Raw genomic sequence first — 27,119 nt, forward strand, 5'->3', positions numbered from 1 at the left:
GTCGTGAGCAAAGCTGAGAGTGTTTTCAATTGATTCCTATGAAAGCAGAGCGACATGCTCGCAAGGTGGATCGTAGGATTGGCAGGGGTGCGGAGCAAGCTCTCGCCTAGCGTTGTGAGCGGATTTCGTCCGCCCCAGTGGAAACGTAGCCTGAGAAAGCCGAACTGCTTGTGTTTTAGCGACACACAGTAAATATTGAAAATTCCTCAAAAGCTTATCGTGGAATTTCTTTATCGTGATATATATCGATATCATTTTATCGCCCAGCCCTACTCCACTGCAATTAAATCCACCTCCTTTTATACCCCCATGAGCTTGCCCAGATTTAAAAGAACACAAGGACACGCTTGCAATAACAATTTGACATGAGGTTTAAGCATAGAGCTTAGCGAAACAAGACTGATGTATTGATAATGACAGTAGAAGAGTCACATTAGCTGCTAACATAACATGCTGCCACCACAATATAAGATCAATGAGGAATTTACTATAGTAAAATAAAAAAGAGGGCATGTTTACAATCATGTGTGTCTGTTCGAATATTTTTCCTGAAAGGGAATTTGAAAGAACAGGACACGCATGCTGATGCCAGGCCTGATAACTGTTTCAAACGTCTACAAAAGCACCACAAAACACACGTGCACACTCCCTTCTCAGCACACACAAACACTCTTAAATTTAATTGGGGCATTACCCACGTAAGTAAGGAGAAAGCAAAGTGAGCCTCGGGTTCTCAGGCAGTAAAGCTGCCTATATCAAAAATACACCATCTGCTGAGCACACACACAAACCAGACCACAATAAAATGAGTTGCATCAGAAAACCGCCGGTATTTAAGCCGGATCTTTTCTGCTTTGAAACAGTCTGTTGGGGTCCACTGAGCACTAGCTGTTTTTGGATGGGATAAAATGCTGTTGTTTGTCCTACCTGTACTTGGCCCTTGCCCATGATCTTGTCCACAATCTCGTTATCATCCTTATTGAGTTTTGATTTGTCGTAACACTTCTCGTAGCACAGAACTCGCAGACACTGAGAGCCCTCCAGCTCAATCTCAAACTCCTGATGGACGAGAAATTGATTCATCACAGATACATGTTAGCCTGATTGGTCAGGTGACTATTTTTTTTTTAGGATGTGTAAATGTCATTGTTTAAATAATTGACAAACTTCATTCACTCACCTCGTTCCACTGTGGTTCGGTTGTGTCTCTGAACACGCGGGTTTTGGCTTTACTGACGAAGTAACCAAAAGAGTCCACCTCTAACGTACAGTACAGACCTACAGAGACAATACACAATGTTTTCATCAGATGTGCAGACATATATGCATAAAATGGATAGTTTTGAAACAAAAATCTGATTGGATGACCAGCATTCAAAGCCATTGTAAAAAAATAAAAACCACACATCAGATCTATATGAATGTTCCAAGTTGCTACATTGTTTGGCAACCATTAACAGCCAACAGGTACGCTTATGAACCAAATGGCGGAAGAATTGTTTATCCTGAGTACTATTAATATCCATAAATATATTTATTTACCATAGCTGATATTTTATATAGTAAAAGCAGTGGATCAGGGAAGATGACATATCTAATTTGACACAAATGAAAACAAGGCTGTGACATACAGCCTTCAGTCCATTCATTTGGTTGTACTATTGTGTGTAATGTTGTACTCAATCGTCAAATTTCCAGTGGACGAAAAATGGCAGTAAAAACTGTTAAACCGACACTCAAAGCCTTGTTTTCATTAGCTTAAAATTAAACATGCTGTCTAGCCTGACAAAAAGTCCAAAAGCCTTGTGCTACAGTGATTTTTACAACAGTTAAGGGGGTTTTATGCACTAAAAACATTCTTAAGCACACCCCTTACCTGTGGTAAAATTGCTGTAATGTATATCCTCTCATAGCTTATGTTTAATAGCATGTCAAAGGAATATTAAGTGTTCGATATATGCTATGATCCATCAGCAACATTTGTGGAATAATGTTGATAACCTTACCTCTCCTTAATTTAGAAAAGTGGTTACAGTAAAGTGCTTACAATGGAAGTATATGGGGCCAGTGCATATACAGTACATTAAAATAAACATTGCTTCAAATGTATAGCCAAAAGACACAAAAATTACACATTAACATGATTTTATTGTGAAAAAAAAAAATAAATCACACACAAGCATTTTTCCTGTAAAGTTACATCCAGTACAAGTATTAAAGTGTTTTGTTGTCATGACAACAAAGTTGCAATATTGGATGTAATTTACACATATAATGTCTACGTCTTGTGACTATACTTTTAAAATGGTGTGTATTTTAGCCCTTATAGACTGGCCCCATTCACTTCCATTGTAAGTGTTTTCTGTAACCATGATTTACTCTTTTTAAAAAAGAAAAAAGAGAGGGATGAGCTGAAATTATTTTTGACCTTATTAACATTTTGTCATACAATGAGTTTATTGAGCTTAACTTGCATTGAACACAAAACATCCCTTTAAGAAATTAAAGCAATAGTAGAATTTGAGAAAGTTGAAAAATTCCTTTTGATGAATTCCTTTGTGTTTATTAAACAAGGAATAGTGTTCCTCTAGCTCATTATTGAATGCTTCACTGTGTAGACAACGTGGTGTCAGCACTTAAAACCTTGAAAGATTTTCCCCCTCGGCATGGCAGTTTATCAAATACATCTATATCAGTCAATACTGACACAGAATAAAGTGGTAGAAAGGGTTCTTACACCCTGTATACAGTACACACACATAGCAAGAGCTTTTGTCTAATCCATCTGCCCTTTTGTATCTTACAACACTGGCAGCAACATGGCTCACGTTCAAACACACTTCTCTCATTGCAATTGAACTTTATCACATTGCTATAGTGGGTGAGGCCTTCTGACAATTTGATGGATTACAACAAACTGTGACCTCTGACCTCTCCAACCCATGGTATGTTTTCTTGACAGAATTGACGTGATGTGCATTCAGCAAGGAGGTGTTGTCACACAAGAGTGGTCAGCTTTGAAACACATTGTGGGGTTTGTGAACGCAGGTTTAACATAAGAATACAGTCAACTAGGCCAATGGTAATTGACAGCCTCATCTGTAATGTAAATGTTAATAAAAGAGGGGTAGGTCTCAAATTCTTGAGCAGCATAAACAAAGTCCTGTAGTCCGCCATTGTAGTTTTGAATGTCTCGCGCGCATGCCAATAGACTGAACACATAATACGCGTGCACATGACATCATCGGTCAAATGTTTGCGCTTTTAGGCCCCAAAATGGCATTGTTGTGTAAACGAACAGCCAAAAAGCATAAAAAGTTTTCAGTTTTTAGTTGAAAACGTTGCCGTGTAAATGGCCCCTCAGATAACCGCTCTGTACAATTGTGGTAAGAAGAATATATTCTCAGAATGCTGTTCTGTGATGCGGGTTGGTGCTGTTTTGACAGCACAAGGGGACCAACACAATATTAAGCAGGTGGTTTTAATGTTGTGTCTGATCAGTGTATATAGTATATACAGTATATCCTCACTGTCTGATGAAAAACATGTATCTCCACTTTTGGCAATTTTGACTTTTTACCATAGACTGAATGACCTCTTCCTACTGTTTGAATTGTGCATCAAAATGACCAATTAAAAGATGTTTAATCAGGCTGTTTAACAAGTATCTCCATTGGCCTCCATTGGAAAGTGTTCATCAAAATCGCGTATGTCCCGCCCTTATGTTTTGAAGAGCGTCAACTACTTTACCTCAGCTGTCCAGCTGAAGTGTAGAGAAGAGACTGTCTACATCACGCTGGCTGTGTGATTTCCCCGATAACCAAAGCCATTCATGTAGGCACAATGTCAGGCCACTTTAAAAAGTAGACTATACCAGCCATGTACTGTTGCCAGATTTCCATCTTCGCGAAACTACAGGTGAAAGCTAATTCTGACAGGAAATGTATGCGTTGGACCCGGAAAACGCATCTCGAAACCGAACTGTCCACAAATGAAAGATCAGATTATATCCAAAAATAAATTCTCTAGCAATCAATAACCTACCATCTGAGTTCTTGGAACACGAAAGTTTAGACTTTAATCTGTAACTGAACATGCGCCAGTGGAACCCATGATAAGAACAAAGATCCATGTCCAATTCAAATATAGAACAGTTCACTAACAGATGTGTAATGACAAAATTCTATTTATGGTGCTAAAGATGACTAATCATGTTATTTTCGATTCATTGTGTAAAATTGTTTATGAGAAAAATAGTTTTTCCATGCTCTTGAATAATTAATTATTTGGAGATATGTGCTTGAGGCAGGGAGGAGGGCGGGGCTGGGTTGTGATGCTGCACATCCGGCCCCTTGAGAGGGATAAATGTGACCGGAGGCGGCAGTTCCAGAGAAAGAGTGTGTTTGTCTTTTTGTTTAAGTTTGTTATTAAACTATTATTTATATTGTTAAGCCGGTTCTCGCTTCCTCCTTTCCATTGAACCTCGTTACAGTGCTTGTCATCAGACAGCGACAATATAAATAAACAATATATATAAATATTTATATACAGTTCAAACTTAAGACAAAAAGTAATTGGACACTTTCTGGTTGTTATGTCTATAGTTTAAGTGATTAACAAAAACTTCAAGAGCATTTGAGTGGAACTGAAGTCATACATCTAGTTCTGAGAAAAGGTTTCAGCCAGTGTCTTAACTAGAATCTTAGGGGTCCCAGAACAAAACATTTGTGTGGATTCCTCCTTGGAATTACACCTAGTTACATCACTAGCATGATTTATTTACAGTTCCTCTTGGTTTAATATTTTGCATCTATTTGTGTAACTCAAGTGTACAAATACACTGTATACCCATTATTTTAAAAGATGTGAGAAAGACAGACCTGCTTAAACCTCCCACTCCTTAACCCATTTAAAAGATATATTGAGAAGAACTCTAACCAAACGCGTCCTGTCCCATTCAGTAGACCTGTCCTCAAAACAGTTCCATCATGATTTCTCAATGTTTGTCCCATTTCCTGCAGCCCTTCTGTGCTCGCTCTCAATACTAAAACATGAAATAAGGCCAGCTATATCTTTCCTCATGGTCAGAGGAGGCTTGAGTTTTTAGCAGTACCAGGCACAGAAACCCAGTTCTTCAAAGAAAATGAACTGTATTTATAAAAACATAAATATCCTGCATGAATCAGGACACTGAGTGGAACAGAACGGCGAGGGAAGGAGACCAGGTTTGTGGATAGTGACCATTCAGTGTAAATTTATGTTTTCAAAATGTTTCAGACAGAATAGAAGGCCTTTTGTGGGTTCATAAAGACTGATATAGTGCACTGTCATTACTCTGAGCATGCTGCTGACTCCATGTGAGGTTTGTGTTGTAAAATGTTGAAGTACTGTAGCTCTGAAACACACGTTTGAGAAACTTCAAAGAGAGCTTGTGTTGAAAAGAATTCCCAATAAAAAAAGTGATGAATAAATAGCTTATAAAACATAAAACTTATAGGTTTAGCATTTTTAAGACAATAACCAGAGACAAACAGTGCTTATACAAAGAGTGTAACATTACATTTGACCCAAATGTTAATGGTTGCTTGTCCCACACAATTGCAGAAGGGAAGTGTTGTTATAAGGGGGAGGCACCAAATTCTCTGGTTGATGTTCTCCAATGAAATGGGATGGTGATGAGTCGACGAAAACCATATGGCAGCTGGTCCATCCACACTACAAATGAGTTTGGCATTCTTTTACCAGTAAGGAATTAATACCAGAATCAAGCAGTTATATTTAGTTGTTATATTTACATTTCAGTAACTTAAGCTTATTATTATGCTTACATCTTATATTATATATATTTAATATACTGTACAGTGTTAAACACCATATACTAGAGCTCGACTGATATATTGGTTTTACTGATTAATTGGTGCTGATTGTTGTATTTTAAAATCTGTTTTCTGCAAAAATCAATGCAGATAGTGGCCGATTGTTTTTTTTAGTTCCTCAATGGCCAAAATCGATCACCTGGTGAATATATAAGCTACAAAAATCTTCATTTGATGAATGTTTACATATACAATATTGTAACAGGACCAATACTCTGTCACAATCAACAATTGATTGTTAATTAATTCATGATTTTTAATTCCAAATGTTATAAAAAAAAAAAAAGACTCAAATGACAATTGACAAGAGATCGCTGGTGATCTACTATGGATGAACTGTTGATGAATTACTGCTCATATTTATTGGCCCATATGACAATGTTTACTTTATAGTGATTCTATTGTAATACATTGCAGATCATTTTGTCGTCACAACAAACACAACATTTAAATCTGTGCCTTTGACAATAAGTCAAGACAAAGAAAATTACAATAAGAAAAAACAAAACAATCGATTTTTTAAAACTATCGGCCTGATTAATCGGTTATCGGCCTTTTCCCCCACCATAGTTATTGTACCGGCAAAATCCACTGGTTGTTCTCTACTATATACTGTAAATATATATATATACAGTGCAAGACTCACATTTGTGGAATAAGAGAGTTACGTCATGGCAGGAAGGGGCTGCAAAGTTTTTATTTAATAATTTTAAGGCATGGTTAAATATTTTTGAGCACTGATTTAAACATATTTTGACAATAAAATTAAAATATTTGTAATTAAGTCGAATGAAAGATGCATGTTTACAATAGGAATGTGCAGTTACCATTTTAACATTCAGTTAACTGTGAGGTTTCACAAATGATTAATCGGTTTTTCATCTGGAGTCGTGATGCAGGAATAAAGAACGTTTATTTTAAAAGAATTTCCTCAAACATGACTCAAAACAGCAACAAATAAAGTGCACAGTGAGCTATGAATCTAAACCAAATGATAAAATCTCACATTGAAGTCAAACAAAAATAATCAATCCGTCTGTAAACGGATTAATGGGAAAGGAGGTGAGAACCGGCTTGACAATATTTTAATTATAAACTTAACCAAAAAGACAAAGACACAAGGTGTCGGACAGCTGCCCGTAAATCTCTCTCTCGCACTGCAGCCTCCAGTCGGCCTTTATCCCTCTCTGAGGCTTGATTAGCCTGATTAGAGGCCCCACCCGCCACCCTGTCACACAGTCACTAACTGTATATGCATATTGCAGCTGGCAAAAATAATTTTAACCCCAAATGTATCCCGTGGTCGTGGAAAAGACAAAACTGAATTTCAGAAGGGGCAAATTATTGGCCTGTATCAAGCAACCGTTAGCTTCACAAAAGTAAAATGGTCGGGAAAAAATCTTGAATGATCATGATCAAGATCACTAAAATGCTTGTAGTCACATCGTAAAAAAAAAAAAAACAGTAGAACTCACGGCTGTTTAATAGTGAAAGTAAGAGCATTTTCATACACACGATGCGACAAGAACTTACAGTATTGGGACTAAACTGCTGTGTGGCCACAAGAAAGCCACTGGTTAGTGAGGCTAATCATAAAAAACAACTTCAATATGCTAGGGAGCATAAAGATTGAACTGTGGATCAATGGAAAAAGGTCAAGTTGTCTGATGAGTCCATAGCGATGGGTGTGTCGGGGTAAGAAGGGAAACACATGAAGTGATGCACCTGTCATGCATAGTGCCAACTGTACAAGCCTCTGGAGGTGGTGAAATGATCTGGGGTTGCGTTAATTGGTCAGATCTAGGCTCAGCAACGTTATGCTACAATAAAATTATGTCAGCTGACTACCTGAATATACTCAATGACCAGGTTATCCCATAAATGGATTTTTTCTTCCCTGATGGCACAGGCAAATACCAGGATGACAATGTCAAGATTCACTGTACTCAAACTGTGAAAGAGTGGTTCAGGGAGCATGAGGAATAATTTTCACTCATGAATTGGCCACCATAGATCCTGATTAACCCCACTGAAAGTTTTTGGGATGTGCTTGAGAAGACTTTATAGAGTGGTTCAAATTTCCTGTCATCAATACAAGACCTCTGCCAAAAATAAATGCAACTTTGGACGGAAATAAATGTTTTAAAGTTTTTCGAAACAATTCCACAAAGAATGCATGCGTAATCAAAGCTAAGGGTGCTCCAACGAGTATGCAACTTTTTTTTTGGCAAGGCATTGTACATTGAATTGTCAAATTATTCTACTAAGTATGCACACATAGCAAAAGGTGAAAAACACTGTCTAACCATTTATCAAGCACAAAATCACGTTTAGTGGTGTAACAGTCACTTAAAGCAGGCTACTCTTATTCAGAATGCAGCACAACGAATGAAACACGACCTAGTTGTTTCGAAATACGTTTATAAAAAAAAGTGGACACTCCACTGTGACTGCCCTGCTGTCTGTCACGGAGTCGCTGAGACCGTTCTGATTCTGATGGACCTTTCTGCTGCCTTTGACACAGTCAACCATCAGATCCTACTCTCCACTCTCTCCTCACTGAGCATCACCGGAACTGTGCTTGGCTGGTTCAACTCCTATCTCTCAGATAGGTCCTTCGAGGTAGCCTGGAGAGGGGAGGTATCCAAGCCACATCAGTTACTTACTGGGGTACCTCAGGGATCAGTGCTTGGGCCACTTCTCTTCTCCATATACACAACGTCATTATGACCCATCATCCATTCACATGGTTTCTCTTACCACTGCTATGCTGATGACATGCAACTCTACTTGACTTTCCAGCCCAACGACACCACAGTGATCGCTCGAATCACTGCCTGTCTGGAAGACATCTCAGCCTGGATGAAGGAACACCACCTGCAACTTAACCCAGCCAAGAACGAACTCCTTGTCTTTCCAGCCAACCCTGCTGTTGAACACAACATCACTGTGCAGCTGGGTCCAACTACAGTGTCGCCTTCCAAAACGGTCAGAAATCTAGGGGTAACCATTGATGATGAGCTAATTTTACAGACCACATCTCAAAGACTGCAAGATCATGTAGATTTACACTCTACAATATCAGGAAGATAAGACCTTTCCTCTCTGTACATGCCACACAACTGCTCGTTCAGTCCCTTGTCATAACTAGACTGGACTACTGTAATGCTCTCATTGCAGGCCTTCCTGCATGTGCTATTAGGCCTCTCCAAATGATCCAGAATGCAGCAGCACGTCTGGTCTTTAATGAACCTAAGAGAGCACATGTTACACCACTCTTTGTCTCTCTCCACTGGCTGCCGGTTCATGCACGTACTAAATTCAAGGCCCTGATGCTGGCATACAAAACAGTCACTAGGTCTGCTCCAGCATACCTAGAAACATTTTAAGGAATGTTGCCTTGTCGTACCAAAACAAAGAGGCACCAAAACACTTTCCCGGACTTTCAGTTTCATCATACCACGTTGGTGGAATGACCTTCCCAACTCAATCCGTGAAGCTGACTCACTCTCTATCTTCAAAAAACAGCTAAAAACACATCTTTTCCAAGAGCACTTAACCAGTCACTAAAAAAAAAAAAAATTACAATTCCTGTTGCACTTAAATCTGTTTTGTATACTATTCTGATGATAGTGAAACTTTGTAGTATGGCACTTTTCGTACCACTGTCTCCTTAAGATGATTCGCTTATGTTTTTCCTCTTTTGTAAGTCGCTTTGGATAAAAGCGTCTGCCAAATGAATAAATGTAAATGTAAATAAAAATGTACGTCTTTTTAACTTTACTCAGTGTTTAAAAATGCAGCGATTCTGCACAAGGCGTTGAAAGTAAAAAAGATCAATTCTGTCAGGGCAACAGTCAAAGATGCCTATCCAGCGAGTATCAGTATCACTGATCCATAATAGAAAAACAGCGCAGATGCACACACAAGCATGTTTGAACAGCCCTGAACTCGACCAATACTTGAAAAACTGACTGAAACCGGAACTCATCGAGCTCATCAGGTTGCAGACCTGTATTGAAGAATAACCACATAGTGATTTTGATATTCGAATAGTGCAGCGTCAAACGGTTAACCGAATGTCGACTATCCATGCACATCCCTAGTTTAAAATAATCACGGATCCCTAATTCCATGGCCTAAATTTTGAAAGCCAATAGACTAAATCCAGAATTCTTATTCTGAGATACAGTGCATCCAGTATTTTACACATTGTGCAGGACCAAATTGGCAAATACAATTCCTAAAATTGACAGATGTGAGTAGCATGAGGAGATGATTGGATTAGATCAGAGAAAGGAAAGGAAAGACGATACATATGCAACTGATAAAATTATCCTCCCATGAAAACAACAGAATCAGAAACTGGCAGAGGGCAATTTACTGTGAGTGTAAAAAAAAAAGAGGAAAAGTTGTGGTTAGCAATCTGGGTCAGTAGTTTCTCCCACAAACTCTTCTTATCGGGAAGCCAATGTCAATGACCCAGTTTGCATTCATGGCCCAGAGTGAGGATTTAGATGTGATTCCTGTCAGAGTGCATGGAGGCCATTAATAAGAGACTGAAAGGTAAATTCAATCACCGTCTTCGACCGAGTAACCTCCTCTGGTTATGACAGGATGTGCATCCCAATATAAACAGATATTCATACAGCAACATCTGCATATGCAACACAAATGTTTACTCTGTCACATACCGTACAAGATGACAACAAAGCCACAAACTCCATGACAAATTACATGAGACAAACTAACATAAAATGCAGCCATTCGCTAGACCTCAAACACTTCTACAAACAATGGCTCTTTTGAATCAGTCAGTGGTCTTTATTCAAGAAAGGATGTATATTGTGCAACTCTGTCGGGCTTTTTAAAAGATATCCGATTGTTTTCAGACTCAAGCTTATCCACAGAGACTGCTGGCCATATGCTCCAGCTATGTAAATTCATGTTAACAAACTGTACGCATACGTGATCTGAGTATATTAGATTAGCTACAACCTCATAAAGCAGAGGCATAGCAAATGTACATTTACATGCAAATATTTATGGATAAAAGACCTAAAAGGACATGTTTTACAAATGATACAGTTAAGACCGTTAATAACCTAGTTGCCATGGCCACCACAGTACTGAAGCACAGTGTTAAAGGTGTGTAATTTCAGCCTCCGTAGGGGCACCAAACAGAATTGGAAAAATAAAGATGGTTTCAAAGAAGTTTCCCAAACATTCCTACCGCCCTGCACCCCATAAGTCCTTGTTTGAACAAAACTCATGCCATTGGTTGAGCCAGATGTTGAAATATTGGGCGCTTCAACAAAAAGACTAGTAGCTCTCAAATATTATTTGCACATATTCAAATTTGTTAAATGAAGATGCGTTGCACCTGGTTTGACATCAATGATGCCAAACATCATTGGTTCTTTGATGTCTTCACAATGAATTAATTCTGAATGTGTGAAAAGTCTGAATGGGATTTGAGACCAACAGTGAATGGGAGGTATTAAGTGAATTGCGATTTCCTATTTTGTCTGTTCCTCAAACAAAGTTATCATATAGCTTCAGGCTATGTTCATGCAACTTTTCCATTATTTTCTTATTTATTTATTTTTAGAGCTTTAAAAGTATGCTTTCATTGAATGGAAATGAGCATGTTTTTTAAATATGCAATTTTTTGTTTAACAGCAAAAAGTCGAAAGAAGAAACGCCATGAAAGTTTGAAACGAAGACGTGTAAAATATTTTTTTGAAAAAACAATTCCTTTAAGCTGGGATAGGAGAAAATATTTCACATTTAAACATGAGGTTTACTGTGAAATGAGTTTAATCATTTGCATTTTGTGAGCAGTGTGAAGTCATATATGTTTTAATCATTGTCAATTGCAAACATGCTAAAAAACAAACAAAAAAAAACAATATGTAAAAGATGAGATATGCAGACTTATTTTATCCCAAGCAGAGGCTTTTTCCAGTGTTATCAGACAGTGTCAAGAAGAGCTGCACAATTCTGGATGAATTGAGAATCACAATATTTATAGCTTAAAATTTAACGATTTTGAAGAAAACAATTGTTATTTCAGTGATTTACAAAACCTGAGAATTAGGCTACTTAACAAAGTAAAATGTAATTGAATAAAGCTTCTGACAAAATTACCTTGCTTCAGTCTATTTGAAGAATGGAATAGACAAAAAGTAGAAAGTGTCCATCAAAAATACAGTATATATCAAAAAGTTCTAAATACACAAGAGGGAGCAACTAATACATTATAAATCAAACAGCACTGTGTTATCACTGGAAAAAGTGTTAAACCAAAGTGCATAAAAAATGATTTAGCCCGATCGTATTCTAATTTGCTAAAGTGAAGTAAAATAAAAGGCAAAACGAGAGGAAAAAAAGCTTCATAAATAGTTCAATGTTAATTTGGTGTTGCACTGGTAAATGAAAACGCAAATATGCTTAAAACCAAACACCTTCAGTGTTTCTTTGGTAATCATTGCTTCAAGCTTTTAAAGTAATTATTAAGTAATTAAATAAAGAACAGATTAAATATTGCTTTCAGTAACAGTAGCAATAATTTCTTCCCAATTATGATGGTTGATGTGAACATTAACTGAAGCTCCTGACCCGTATCTGTATGATTTTATGCACTACACTGCTGCCACACAATTGGCTGATTAGATAATCGCATGGATGATTGTTGGTGCCAGGAAATGTCTGGTTGATGAGAGAGGTCAACAGAGAATGGCCAGACTGGTTTGAACAGACAAAGTCTACAGTAACTCAGATAACCACTCTGTACAATTGTGTTGAGAAGAATATAATCTCAGAATTCTATTCTGAGATGTGGGTTGGCACTGTTTTGGAGGCACAAGGGGGACCTACACAATATTAGGCAGGTGGTTTTAATGTTGTGGCTGATTGGTACATAGTGTGGGTGTCTGAATCGTGATCGCGATATTGTAACGATTAATCGTGCAGTTCTAGTGTCTAGGAGACACCCTATCCTGTTTAGAACGTGCAACTCTGTTCAATAAGCTCCAGTCCTGCACAGTTTGTCTCTCGATTTTAATGTTGCAAAATTTTTATTGAGATAATACTAATAAAAATAACATTGTTGAAGTATATATATAATGTACTGTATACTTGTAAATTTGTGGAAAAAGTGGCTGGTAAAATTGAGCATTCAAACCCAATTCAAACCTAAGGCTGGTGGACAAAAAAGTTAATTTCATACCATGGTTGTATTGTTTCATTTTGTCTTGAAAAACCAAAGATATTATTTTTAAATAGACATTGAAGATTCATTATGAAGGAATTATGTGTTTTCAATATTCTAAAAAGAAGAAAAACATGTAAACGCACATACACACATTCTGCTTTAGGAGAGTAAAATACACAAGATGTTTTGACTTACTGGCTGATTCTTTGAAGCCTGTGGCTTTATGGACGATCACATGCAGGAAGCCGTTCAGACCAGGAGATTCTTCATCTGGAAAACACAAGAAACACTCAGTAAGTGCAAGTGTGTGTGAGAGCGAGAAAGCGCAAAGAATGATTTTATGATGTGCCTAACTCTTATTAGTAGCAGATAACGTTGTTGAGAGAGCTGTTCATCTTGTTGTCCTAACCGGAAGACAATTATCTTTTTCCAATGGGTTTCAGAATTTCAGTTTTCAAAAAAGAAAATTCTACAACATAAATTACACACAGTCATACCTCATACAGTACTTAAAGCCATTGTGTGCTTTTAAAGGTAAGTTGCTACATAAGGACTAAACCGCAAGTCCTATTTTACCATTGAAATCTGCAAAAAGTCCACTGGTAATTCCAGGGGGAACCCATAGCAAATTAGTCTTCCGCTTTGGCCTACAATTTGACGTCATGACTGAACAGCTCTATAGTTGAAAAGACACATATGAGAGCCTCCAGTCACCCACATGCTGCTTAAACACATACATACTCCTAAAATTATAAGCAAACATGAGCATGACCACCCAAGAGCTGGTACAGAGCCCTTTAAGGAACATTTTAATGTGTGAATGGAGAACAGAATATCAGAGTATTCCTAAAGGGAGAGAAGACACCTGCTGCTTTTTAGCACTGGAAGTGCTTCACGTATCCAGTACCATTACTTCCCTCTCTGTCCTCATCAGTGAGTGTAGTGACGAATATGTGAACAGTTGGCGTCAGTATATGTGTGTTAGTGAGGACACTTCTTATCTCCTGTCTGTGTGGTCCACTTCTGTGCTGGTGATGGAAACCTTAGTCTAGATATAAATATCAGGCTACACGGTTATCTTTGTATGTATTTGGACTGCCCAGATCCATATCAGGCTTTGCTGCTCACCACACTACTCAAATTTTCCACTTCAAAATGGAATAGCACACTGAGTTTATGTGGCTTTAGAGCCTAGTCTAAAGTTCTTCTAAATCGATATATCAGCCAGAACAATAATCTGCTGATATTTGGCCATTTCATTGGCCATCATCGTATCTGCCAATAATCATGCCTGCTTGGCGTCACGTGCCGAGATTACACAGAATTTTGACAGAAACTCACAATATAGCCAAGTGCCAGACCGATATGACAGATCGGCCAGATATTTGATTGATTTAAGGACTGATAATTGGTCATTTTGAGATTTTCACCATTTGCCAATAACCATGCCTATTCTGCATCACAATCAGATGCAGAATGTTGATAGAAACTGAGAATACAACTTGATATAGTCATAAACCGATATATCGGCTAGACCGACATTTGGCCATATTCAAAATATGACATCTGCCGATAATAATAATGCTATTGATTATTGATCATGCCTGCTTTGCATCACACATTAATATTATAATATATTTATAATATTTTAAAAGGAACTGACAATACAGTCTGATCTAGACTAGTTAAAGACCAATATACTATATATATATATATATATATATATATATATATGAATGTTATTGTCTTGCTCAAGTTCCAATTGGTACAAATGAGATCAGTGCTTGCAGAGGTAGCTAGCCAAACTCAAGAGGCTGTGACATTTATCTTGAAGGACTCTGTGATTCGTGCTAAAGGAAAGAATGCAGATGTCAGAGCAAATCAAAACAGTGTCACATACAGCTGCCTTCACTAAAATCATGATTTAGGTATCCATGCTGAAAGCATTTAACATCATGTGAAGTGGGTTATAAACGTGATTCATAAAAATAATATGTTTAGTAAGCCCCAGAGAATGCAACAATTCATTGTCTTAGGGAATTCAATTCTCTGGTCCTGAGAGAAAACCTGATGCACGTAAGGGACCTCCAATAACCATCTCATAACACTAGCCATCACTTCAGGGTGGCCTTGACCGACCTCACACAGACACACACACACACACACACACACACACACACACACACACACGTGCGCGCATACACAAAGTGGCTTATTATATCAATATCACTAGCAGTGGGTGGCAGTGCTCAAGTTGCAGTCTCCTTTTCTCTACGTTTATTTAGCAGGAAGTGAACAAGCTGAGCAGATCTTTGAACCTTCACTGGCTCATCAGAACAACACGGGAGAGAGTAAACAATCACAGACCTGCATATGTTTGTGAGATGTGATCATAATCCAGTCCATATGTAAGAAACTAATACTGAGCTTCATAGATACAGCGATAGTGGGGTGTGTGGGGGGTTAGTAGGTTGTCCTACTAACGTTTGACAACCTGAAAGTGTCCATTTACATTTTTGTCTTCATTTAGAACAGTATCTACTGTATACCTGTTGTCTAATAATTATTTAAAAAAATTATTATGAATCTTATCTTTAATACTTAAAAAACTGACAAAGATTTAGCTTTAAAAGTGTGATTGTGCTTTTTGGGGCCATTGAATACTCTTGAACTCTACAATACACTTCATAGAGATGGAATAAGGCCAAATATTTCCCATCATAAGCTTGTACATAAAGACAGGAAATGTCAGGAATGTTGTCTCTAAATGACAAAAAACCACACAGATCAGGTTAAATCTTAAAGATTTCCCGGCCAGCATGAGACTAGTGCAGGAAAACAGAGGCAAATATATTTTGATTACTCTACCCTCCATCTGAGAGTGATGTTGTCGGGTTATTAAAGGGATAGTTCACACAAACATTTTTATTCTCTATTCATTTACTCACCTTCATGCCATCCCAGATGTACTTTAAATGAATTTCTTTTTTTCTGCAGAACACAAATGTAGATTTTTAGAAGAATATCTCAGTTCTGTAGGTCCTTACTATGCAAGATATTGGTGGCCAAATTTTGAATCTCCAAAAATCACATAGCATAAAATTATTCATGACTCCAGTGGATAAATCCATGATTTAGAAGTGATATGATAAGTGTGGGTTAGAAAAAGATCAATATTCTAGTCTTTTATTTTTTTTACCATAAATCTCCACTTTTGACCAGCTCTGACAAGTAAGTGGCGATATGCATGAAGAATGCCAATGACCAAAAAACAAAAGAAGAGGAATGTGGAAGTAAAAGTGGACATTTATAGAAAAAAAAAAAAGACTTCAATATTGATCTGTTTCTCACCCACACCTATTATATCACTTCTGAAGACATGGATTAAATCACTGGAGTCATATTACATTTTGATACGCTGACTTTTGCAGATTTAAAGTACTGGTCACCATTCACTTGCATTGAACGGACCAACAGAACTGAGATATGTTTCTAAAAATCTTAATTTGTGTTCAGCAGAAGAAAGAAAGTTATATACAGTAAATATGTGATGGCATGAGTAAATTATGAGAGAATTTTAATTTGGGGGTGAACTATCCCTTTAGGCAAAATTGGTTTAAGAACGTGCATGTAAATGCACTCACTGTGTCACTCATAATGAATACAAACTCCCACTACAGGCCTGATTTGTCAGCTCAAAGCACTGTTGACCAGGGAAGGGTGTTTGTGAGTGTGTGCATGTAGGTGCTATGTCTGCAAGCTAAGAAATTATGCCTTCAAGCAGCATTTGAGGAATTAAGGCATCAAGGGATGCCAAAATCCAGTGTTATTGTAATAGCATGTCTACTAAAATGCTTTAATCTTACACATTTTTTAAGGCCGCATAGAACAATCCATACTGTTGAAAGAAGAATTGCTGATGTATTTTTATTTCATTCATTTGTTTGAACCCATTTCTCAATTTCTACCAAGAAACAAGCACTGGTCCATATTTGCTCAATTCAATCATCTGGCATGATTGTATCCAAGTATGAAGCCTGTCTGTTTTCTTAAAAGGAGTCTTCACCCAAAAACTGGGCATGAGGCAGTTGTTGGGCAGATTCATGGTGTTCATGATGGTATGTACTGTATGCAAGGGTATGTAACAGTGGTTACATTCCTCCACCAGCTGCTCCTTATTTCTCCTCATTCTCTAAATCTTAAATTTCGTAGCAGGAGGGATGTTGTGGGGTTTAGGGGTGATCAAAGTGGGGTTCTCTCTATGCGTGTCACTTACCAGACATGGAAACCTTAAACACTGACTGCTTACTCAAACGCAAGACCCCTGAGCCAGATATTGCCAGCCACCACTCTTTAAAAAAAGCTTACAAAAGATATATACACACACACACACACACACACACACACACACACACACACACACACACACACACACACACACACACTGTCGGCCAAATGTTTGGAATTATGTACAGATTTTGCTGTTTCGGAAGGAAAGTGGCATTCAGCTGATCACTGTACAGTCAGGACATTACTGATGTAAAAACACTGCACCATCACTATTTGAAAAAAGTGAAGATCAAACCTAGACAGGCCCCATTTCCAGCAGCCATCACTCCAACACCTTATTCTTGAGTAATCAATTGCTAATTTGGTTCTAGAAAATCACTTGCCATTATATCAAACACAGTTGAAAAATATTTGGTTCATTAAATGAAGCTTAACATTGTCTTTGTGTTTGTTTTTGAGTTGCCACAGTATGTAATAAACTGGCATGTCTTAAGGTCAATATTAGGTAAAAATGGCAAAAAAGAAACAGCTTTCTCTAGAAACTCGTCAGTCAATTATTGTTTTGAGGAATGTTTTGAGGTTATACAATGCTTGAAACTGCCAAAAAACAGAAGATTTCATACAAAGGTGTACACTACAGTCTCCAAAGAAAAAGAGCAACTGGCTCTAACAAGGACAGAAAGAGATGTGGAAGTCCAGATGTACAACTAAACAAGAGCGATCAGTACATCAGAGGCTCTAGTTTGAGAAATAGACGCCTCACATGTCCTCCGCTGACAGCTTCATTGAATTCTACCTGCTCAACACCAGTTTCATGTACAACAGTAAAGAGAAGACTCAGGGGTGCAGGACTTATGGGAAGAATTGCAAAGAAAAAGCCACATTTGAAACAGAAAACAAAAAGAAAAGGTTAAAGTGGGCAAAGAAACAAAGATATTGGACAACAGATAATTGGAAAAGATGTGTCATGGATCTTAATCCCATTGATGTTTTGTGGGATCAGATAGACAGTAAGGTGCGTGAGAAGAGCTCGACAAGACAGCCACATCTATGGCAAGTGCTACAGGAAGTGTGGGGTGAAATGTCACCAGAGTATCTGGACAAATTGACAGCTGGAATTTCAAGGATCTGCAAAGCTGTCATTGCAGCATGTGGAGGATTTTTTGATGAGAACTCTTTTAAGTAGTTTAAGAAGCTCTGAATATTTTTTTTCAAATTGTAATAGTAATTTTTCACATTATTAAAGTCCTAATTATATAATTTGATATTGTTTGAGACCCATCAGCAAAATCTGATTGGTTGAGCCAGAGTCATTTCAAAATAGTGGAAATTTGATCAATACATTATTTAGTAACTGTAAGCAGTCTACAATTAGGATGGAATGAAAGAGAAACAAAGAGAAAAAGAAAAAGAGATGCGTGTGTGCGCGTGTGGAAATGTATTGTGATTAGGAACAATGGCATTTAACTGAAAACAGATATGAATGGCAGACTGTATTGTGTCATACTCATACAGCATTTTCATATGAGCCCTAAATGAACAGTAAATGGCCAAAAGTATGTGAACACTCAAAAACCACCCCATATTCACCCATAAATTACAATTCTCTCATCATTTATTCAACCTCATTCCATCCCAGATGTGAGTGACTTTCTTCTGCAGAACACAAACAAATATCTACAAATAATAACAAAAGAATATCTCAGCTCTGTTGGTCCATACAATGCAAGTTAATTGTGGCCAGAACTTTGAAGCTCCAAAAAGCACATAAAGGCAGCATAATTGTAATCCATCGGACTCTGGTGGTTAAATCCATGTCTTCAGAAGCGAAATAATAGGTTCGGTGAGAAACAGATACATTTTTAAGTCCTTTTTTAATATAATTATCTTTGACCAGCCCTGACCAGTATGTGGCAACATGCACGAATAATTTGAATCGCCCAATAAATATGGAAGTGAAATTGGAGATTTATAATATTTATCGGTTTCTTCCTCACACCTATCATATAGCTTCTGACGATACACTGGTGTCATTTGGATGACTTTTATGCTGCCTTTATTCTACTTTTATGCTGCCTCCAAGTTGTGGTCACCATTAACTTGCATTGTATGGACCTACACAGCTGAGATATTCTTCAAAAAAATCTTTGTGTTCTTTAGAAAAACATTTTGTGTGAACTAACCCTTCAATTTCAAACCATGGGCATTAATAGGTGGTCCTCCCTTTGCTGCTACTTTATAGCAGGTTCCACTCTTCTGTGAAGGCTTTCCACTAGATCTTGGAACATGGCTGTCCGATTTGCTCCCATTCAGACACAAGAACATCAGTGATGTTAGGCATGAGGTCTGGTTCACAGTCAGTGTTCCAATTAATCCCAAAGGTGTTCAGTGGGGTCAGGACAGGACTGGGATCTATCACTTCATCACTTTGTTTTGAGGAACAAAAAAGGGCCCTTCCCAAACTGTTGCCACAATGCTGGAAGCACACAATGATCTAGAATGTCATTGTATGCCGCACGCAGCATTAAGATTGGTCTTTCCTGGAATAAAAAAAAGGGGCCAACCTGTTCATTAAAAGCGAGTGTCCACAAACTTTTAGCAATGTAGCGCAGCTGAACCAAGATTCATTCATCAACAAGCTATGCCACATATATTTTACGAGACCCAGACAATTGTCTGGTGTACTGTAGTATGTGCTGTGAGGTATGATGCAAACATATCTCTTACCATCTTTATTGCTGGTGACGGGGATGTTGTGAACAGTTCTGAGTTTGAAGCAGGAGCCGGTTAACACCTGCAACTCTACAGAACTCAACACACACACCAGCAGGTCTGTAAAACACACACATACACACACAAACACACACAGTGAGGTCCAGACATGCAGTATTGACCTTTGAGGATAATCAAAGAAAGGTGCAACATTCTCTAGATTGTACGGTTTAAGGACAATTCTTTTAAAACATAATCAGCCTAAATGAGAGTTTACGATACATCTTTGATGTAGTGTTAAGAGCTACATTAAACATAACAGCTGTGGTCCTGTTCACAGTATGAACCGTCTAACCTTTCTTCTGCAGTTTTTGAATGCTTTCCCTCCATTCTGACCTCTCATAATCTGAGGACAGCAAGAACAGGTAGCTCTAGAGAGAGAGAGAGAGAGAGAGAGAGAGAGAGCGAGAGAGAGAGAGAGGGAGAGAGTTAGAGAGAGAGGAGAGAGAGAAAAAGTGAGCAAAAGCGAGAAAGCGTGAGTGAAAGTGAGTTAAAGAAAATCAACGTCCCCCCCTAGTGGACAGTTACCAATTTGTGTTTACAATATGCACCAGGGTGTGAAACTCATTTTATATCATGGACTGGATTGGACTAAATGTTGGTGTACTAATGCAGAATTTGTGTGGCATATATCAAGCTAACAAATTCTAGAATCAGTAATTCAGTGCACACTTGGAAACAATTGTAAAAGTCATTTTTTCCCCTTGTTTTTCTTTGTACCTTCACACACTGTAATAAAACTAAATTCAAAATGAGGCATGCAAAATATTTTGCTCTATATTTGTTACCCAAAGAGCCAATTTCAGTTGAAAGCACGATTGGCACTGCCGAATGCCTCACGTAATGAAAAAAGGTCCTACTGCTTTAACATGCAACACAATACATTTTACCAAAAGAAATCTGTCCTGCTGAAGTAAAAAAAAAAAAACAATTGTGACTATTATCATACCAATATAATATATAAATTGTTTTTCAATTTTTTTTTTCTCAAATCATCCTTGCCATGGGTTTGACACTCCTGGTTTAGAAGATATACATTGAAATGCTTATTTAATTATTTTTATTACCATTTTTATAACCAAATGTTCAAAAATTAAAACACAGATGAAACCCTGCCATACCTGGGAACACACTGCTAATAAATGTCATCGGTAAGGATCTCATGTTAGTCATACATTCATACGTATTTAATGGAGTGCTTGATCTGGTACCTTGCCGTGTTTGTTGTGAATGCGGAATGGGATGTCGGGTGAGTGTAACAGCAGACATGACTCCTGTTCGTTCATCTTCTTCCGCAAACGATCCACATTACGACTCTGACCCTTCAGTGCTTTCTGTCCACACACACACACACACACACACACACACACACACACACACACACACACACACACCGTCAACCTGTAGTTTCTGCCAGAATATCATAGTAACAGAGAAACCCTTCTTAAACTATTCTAAGGAGAACTCATTTTAATAATTATTATTTTACCATAGTAACAATAGTAACTTTAAGGAATGTTCCCGGATCAATATAAGTAAAGCTCAATCAACAGCCTTTGTGGCATAATGTTGATCACCAAAAAAAAAATATTTTTACTTGTCCCTCCTTTTCTTAAAAAAATAAATAAAAAAAAAAAAATCTGGGTTACAGCAGAGATTATTTAGCAGAGACGGGTCACTTCTATTGAATGGATGGGAGAAATTGGAATGCTCAACAAAGGAGCTCTGAGCACCCAATGGTCAATGGATGCAGAAAGTAAGTCCCGCCTTACAATTAAAAGAGCCAATTAACTTTTAGATACAGATACCGCCTGTCAATCAACTAGCTGATGCACATGCGCATTACAGTAGCTATACAATTTGGGAACATTTTGTTTTTTAGCGTAATATGAGGTAAAGAATCACAATTTATGATACCAGTATTGTCATATTTTATTGCTGATTTGAAATATGTTCTTTGATCGTAATCTTGACCAAACATTTTTGAAATTTTGGTCTTTCTCATTCAAGTAGATAGGAGCTGCACTGGCATGACTTGAAATAGCCTCCCGAGAGCGTTCCAAAGATGACCGACAGTGAACTGACTTGCTAGAATGACTTTGGTTCCAGTGAGGCACTTACAATGGAAATGAATGGGGGCCAATTGTTTTACATTAAAATACTCACTGTTTCAAAAGTATAGCCACAAGATATAAACAATATGTATGCTAACATTATTTTAGTGTGAATAAATCACTTACTAACCTTTTCTGTGTAAAGGTTTATCCAATTTTATAAATATATCAAATATTAATATTATTTTCCACTTTAAATTAGTAAATTTTGGAACAAACATCAGTCCTGATCAAAACTACAAAATATTCATTAATATACATTAATTTTCAGGATTTTAACCCTTTAAATGCCAGTTTGTTTATACAATGCCACTGTTATTTTTTTATTGGGGGGTATATTTCCATATAATAAATGTTAAGGGGAATTGTTTATTTATTTTTATTTGTTTGGATTATCACAGTCTGGGATATTTCAATGATTAGCAACAATATTGATGTTGATGCATTATTATTCTGCTGTGCCAGATCAAAAAAACAAAAAACAATCAGTACCTTAGAGGACAAAAAAATCTACATTAAAAAAACTGCCATAAAACAATATTAAATATTAATATTATTTTCCCAATTTCACTGACCAACATCAGTCCTGATCATAACTACAAATTATTCATTCATTTTCAGGATTTTAACTTTTTAAATGTCAGTTTGTATACATAATGCCACTGTTGTTTTTCACACGCACGCACACACTGTGTACACAGTGTATCATCGATGTATTATAGGAACTGAGGTTGAAATATCAAAATTACTCCAAAAATACTCACCTCTGGCAAAATGTATGCCGTTGGCATGAACACAGCCAAAACTATCGAAAAAACAATAATGAAAAAGACAAAAATTTCCCGAAGGTCGCACAAGGGTTAAAGGGATTCCAGGGCTGCACTGCTCTGTCTTCTTGTGTCTCCATCATATTATATTGGCACATAATATGTGATATTGGGCTATATGACTCAGAGAGGAACTTGTTTAGTTCTCTCAATGTCAGCTAGCATAAACAAACTAGCAGGCACAATAGAGTCATCAATGTTAGGGGCTGTCACCTTTCCTCTGCGTGTGAGCCACTGCTTCATTGTCCTATGGTGAACTCAGCTAAACAATGAAAAATCTGCTTCCCTTAAACTTAAACTAGATTTGCTTCCCTTATACTTAAAGACTTATAGACTCCTGACCAACCTACACATGACTTGATTAAGAGGCAAAACATTACATGCACATTCTCTAATGCCAAACAGACACCTAAAACAATGCTTCAGAGAATCTGATATGACCTGGGATTGGAAAAAGCTGATAACCAAGTGAAGAACTTTTTGAAGACAGCTGAGAGATGTCACGAGATGTCACTGATATTTAGCAATACTTGGCAGTTAAGTCTGATTTAAACTTCTGAATCGAACCTATGCCCAAGGGTAGGCATGGTTACGGCGGTTATGGCGTAGCCTCTCCCTTAGCCTGATGTGCACCTCTCCAAACAGTAACTGTACGTTGTGTCTTTGCAATCAGAAATGGTATTAAAGGGATAGTTCACCCAAAAATTCTAATTCTCTTATCATTTACACACCCTTATGCCATCCCAGATGTGTAAAACTTTATTTCTTCTGCTGAACACAAATTAAGATTTTTAGAAAAATATCTCAGCTCATTTGGTCCATACAATATAAGTGAATGGTGGCCAGACCTTTGAAGCTCCAAAAAGCACATATATGGTCATATATATATATATATATATGTGTGTGTGTGTGTGTGTGTGTATATGTGTGTGTGTGTGTGTTTATCTGATTTGCTGTTCTAAAAATGTTTATCAGCATCTATATCGGCCATCAGTCATCCTGCTCTTTATATATTGGAATCGGTGTCGACCATTGAAAAACCCATCTCGGTCGACCACTACTTGCAACAAAGTTATTATACCCATTAGTAGGATAAATAGCAATATAGTACATAATACTGATGCCTGAGCAAGCAAAACAAATATTAACTTATATTAAAACAACAGAAGTCTATATTTGTGTGAAAGAAAGACTGCACCTTCTCTTTCTGTATCTCACTCTTGATGGCAGAGATCTTGATCTTCATCTCCTCAATCTCGTGCTCTGGCAGTGTCTGAAAGTGAGGGAGAGAGTCCGACTCATCCAGAGTCTGGAAACTCAGATCAGCCAGAGGGATGTACCACTTGCACTCATACTGCTGATGCCTCCTGATAAATTCACAAACAAAAAGTAAACATATTTAATCATCATACATGTCTCTGTCGTAAAAAGCATACACTTATCCAAAACAACTGACAGGACAGTTATTACAGGGGCACAACCCTGGTGAAACGATACAATTCTGCCATCATTTACTCAGGTAGTTTGAAACTTTCTTCCATGGAACAATAAATGAGTTCATTATAGCAGATGTTAAAGCTGCTATTTTCCATACATTGAAAGTAAATATTGATAATAATGGCAGTCAAGAGAGATTTTTAAGGCAAGGTTTTTAATGAACAACAAATTTCAGTCTGTTCCTCACACAAAGCAATCGTATGCCTTCAGAAGACTTGAAATATGGTGCATGAATTGTATAGACTAATGTTATGATAATTTCATGTTACTTTTTTATCCTTTTAAGAGCTTGACAGCCCCTGGTCCCCATCCATGTGCATGGTATTGAAGAGAGCAGTCAGGGTTCCAACTCTTTTCAAGGCACAATTTTTTAGGACATTTCCAGGACATTTTTTGTGCCCAACAAGTGTAATATTTAGACATCCATTTAAATAGAGCTTTTATTTTGACATTTCTGTACGTTTTTAGACGGTAGCACATTTTTTTAATTTTCCATTACTTTTCATGACTGGAAAACTGCATTGCAAAATTAAAGGTTTTCCAGGACGTGTGGGAAACCTGGTAGTGCAAAAATTCTTCAAACAAATCTACTTTTGTGTTCAACAGAAGGAAAAAGATTTGAAAAAGTTATTAGGGTGACAAAATGATGACAGAAACTAGTGTTGGGTTCGAGTCCACCTTAGTCGAGTCAGAGTCTTTAAACAAACGAGTCCGAGTTGAGTCCAAGTCCAAAAGGGGCTGAGTGAGACTCAAGACCGAGTCCATAACAGGCCGAGTCCCGGTCGAGTCAGAGTCCGAATGAATTGGTTCATGAATCTGAATTGAAATTGTAACCGTAAAATCAATATTGTAAGCTTATTTTAACTTTCACACCAAAGAAAACACAATTTGTCAATATAAATGTAACAAAAACACTGCTGCATTTCATATATACATTTTATGATTAGTAAATTCCTAATTCATGAATTTGCCAAATTCATTACGATTAACATAACTATTTTACTATGTAACTATATTAGTCTCAGCCAGTGGTGAAAACAAAACCTAGAACTGACTGTCTCAGATTAAGATAAAGAAATATATCAAATTAAATTCTGGTTTAATAAGATTAATCTGGATTAACTAGAGATGCCGTTTGTGTGTGTGTAAGATAAATGGAGAAAAAAAAGGCTAAGAAGGCATGACTGAAGTATGCTCTCATGCACATGCACATGCACATGCATACGTACACACGTACACACGTACACACACACACACACACACACACACACACACACACACACACGCTAACCAAAGTGTGTGTGTGTTATTACGGGAAGGCTGTGGTTAAAGAAACACAGAGCTGCATTCAGGTGGCTGCAGCTATCAGTCACTATTACTGTCCCTCTGGCATCGCAACCATGACAACAACTGAGTGATAGAAGAGGTTGCAGCTTCATTAATCAAAACACTTCATCTACTGACACCAAATGCACAAAGACCTGCACAATGATGTATGTAGAGGTGGGTAACAGGTAGAATCGCAGAAAGCGAGTTATACAGCATGATAGAGATGGTAACATTTACATATATAAACATAAAAAAATCTTCAAGGTCATACCCAACTGCAGTCTTTTTCATCTTGGCACAGAGCAGCAGGTCTGTGAAGAGGAAGACGTGACGGAGTTTCCGCGTCCCCTCCGACAACTCCACCAGGAACCCATCCTTCACCAGCTGACGAACCTGCCAAACACAGAAACATCCCACTTACTTCCTGTAGGTTTGTTCATAAAGACAGACCTTTTGCACCTTTGGAGCACCAAGGGGTTGCAAAGGTCAAAGGACCTGCCTGCAGTTGCAGTTCGCCACTGATACTGTACACTTTGATTGTTATAAGATGTTCTCTGTGTCTACTGTAGTCTATAATCACAAAACGCTGACCATCAAATTACAATCATTTAAAATATCTAAGCAGCAAGCAAAGTGAAGATGCTCAACAATAAAGATGGCCTGCTGGTCCGTGGCTCGTGCTGACATACAGAACTGTCAATGAAGTTAGGACTTAAAACAGCCATGCACTCATCAGTAGGATAAACATAAAAGAGGATAAGAGGTGCATAATGGAAAACAGTTGAGACTTAAAGGGATAGTTCACCCAAAAATTAAAATTCTCTCTCATTAGTTACTTTACCCTCATGGTATGACTTTATTTCTTCACCAGAACACATTTAAAGAAAAATAGAAACATTTCTTAGCTCAGTAGGTCCTTAAAATCCAATGAATGGTGATCTGATTACTGAAGCTCCAAAAATCAGACAGTCAGAATAAACATCATCGATACAACTCCAGTGGTTAAATGAATGTCTTCTAAAATGATATGGACTTTTTAAAGCTTCTTGAGAGGGTGGAATCAGTCTCTCGTGTGACGTATTTGCATTGCCATGATACAGACGTAATCTCATGTTCATTCACTTGGTTGAGACATCCATGATAAGCACACAAATGCACCATTGTGAGTAAAGAAACAAATAAATACAGACCAAAACCA

General features: G+C 37.5%; 1 protein-coding gene across 6 annotated transcripts in view; it reads right to left on the reverse strand.

Moving 5' to 3' along the window:
- The window catches only part of LOC127643319 (active breakpoint cluster region-related protein-like), a 212,727-nt gene that overhangs the window by 57,612 nt on the left and 127,996 nt on the right, over nucleotides 1-27,119 (reverse strand). For all 6 annotated transcript variants that reach the window (XM_052126007.1, XM_052126008.1, XM_052126012.1 and 3 more), the window contains 8 exons: nucleotides 26,193-26,314; nucleotides 24,294-24,462; nucleotides 21,366-21,488; nucleotides 20,450-20,525; nucleotides 20,110-20,214; nucleotides 13,288-13,362; nucleotides 1,181-1,278; nucleotides 928-1,059 (listed from right to left, as the gene is read on the reverse strand). In XM_052126007.1, the coding sequence (XP_051981967.1) occupies nucleotides 928-1,059; nucleotides 1,181-1,278; nucleotides 13,288-13,362; nucleotides 20,110-20,214; nucleotides 20,450-20,525; nucleotides 21,366-21,488; nucleotides 24,294-24,462; nucleotides 26,193-26,314 (900 nt within the window). The remainder of the gene's footprint in view (nucleotides 1-927; nucleotides 1,060-1,180; nucleotides 1,279-13,287; nucleotides 13,363-20,109; nucleotides 20,215-20,449; nucleotides 20,526-21,365; nucleotides 21,489-24,293; nucleotides 24,463-26,192; nucleotides 26,315-27,119) is intronic.

Source organism: Xyrauchen texanus, chromosome 4, assembly GCF_025860055.1.
Source record: "Xyrauchen texanus isolate HMW12.3.18 chromosome 4, RBS_HiC_50CHRs, whole genome shotgun sequence".
Taxonomy (NCBI): domain Eukaryota; kingdom Metazoa; phylum Chordata; class Actinopteri; order Cypriniformes; family Catostomidae; genus Xyrauchen; species Xyrauchen texanus.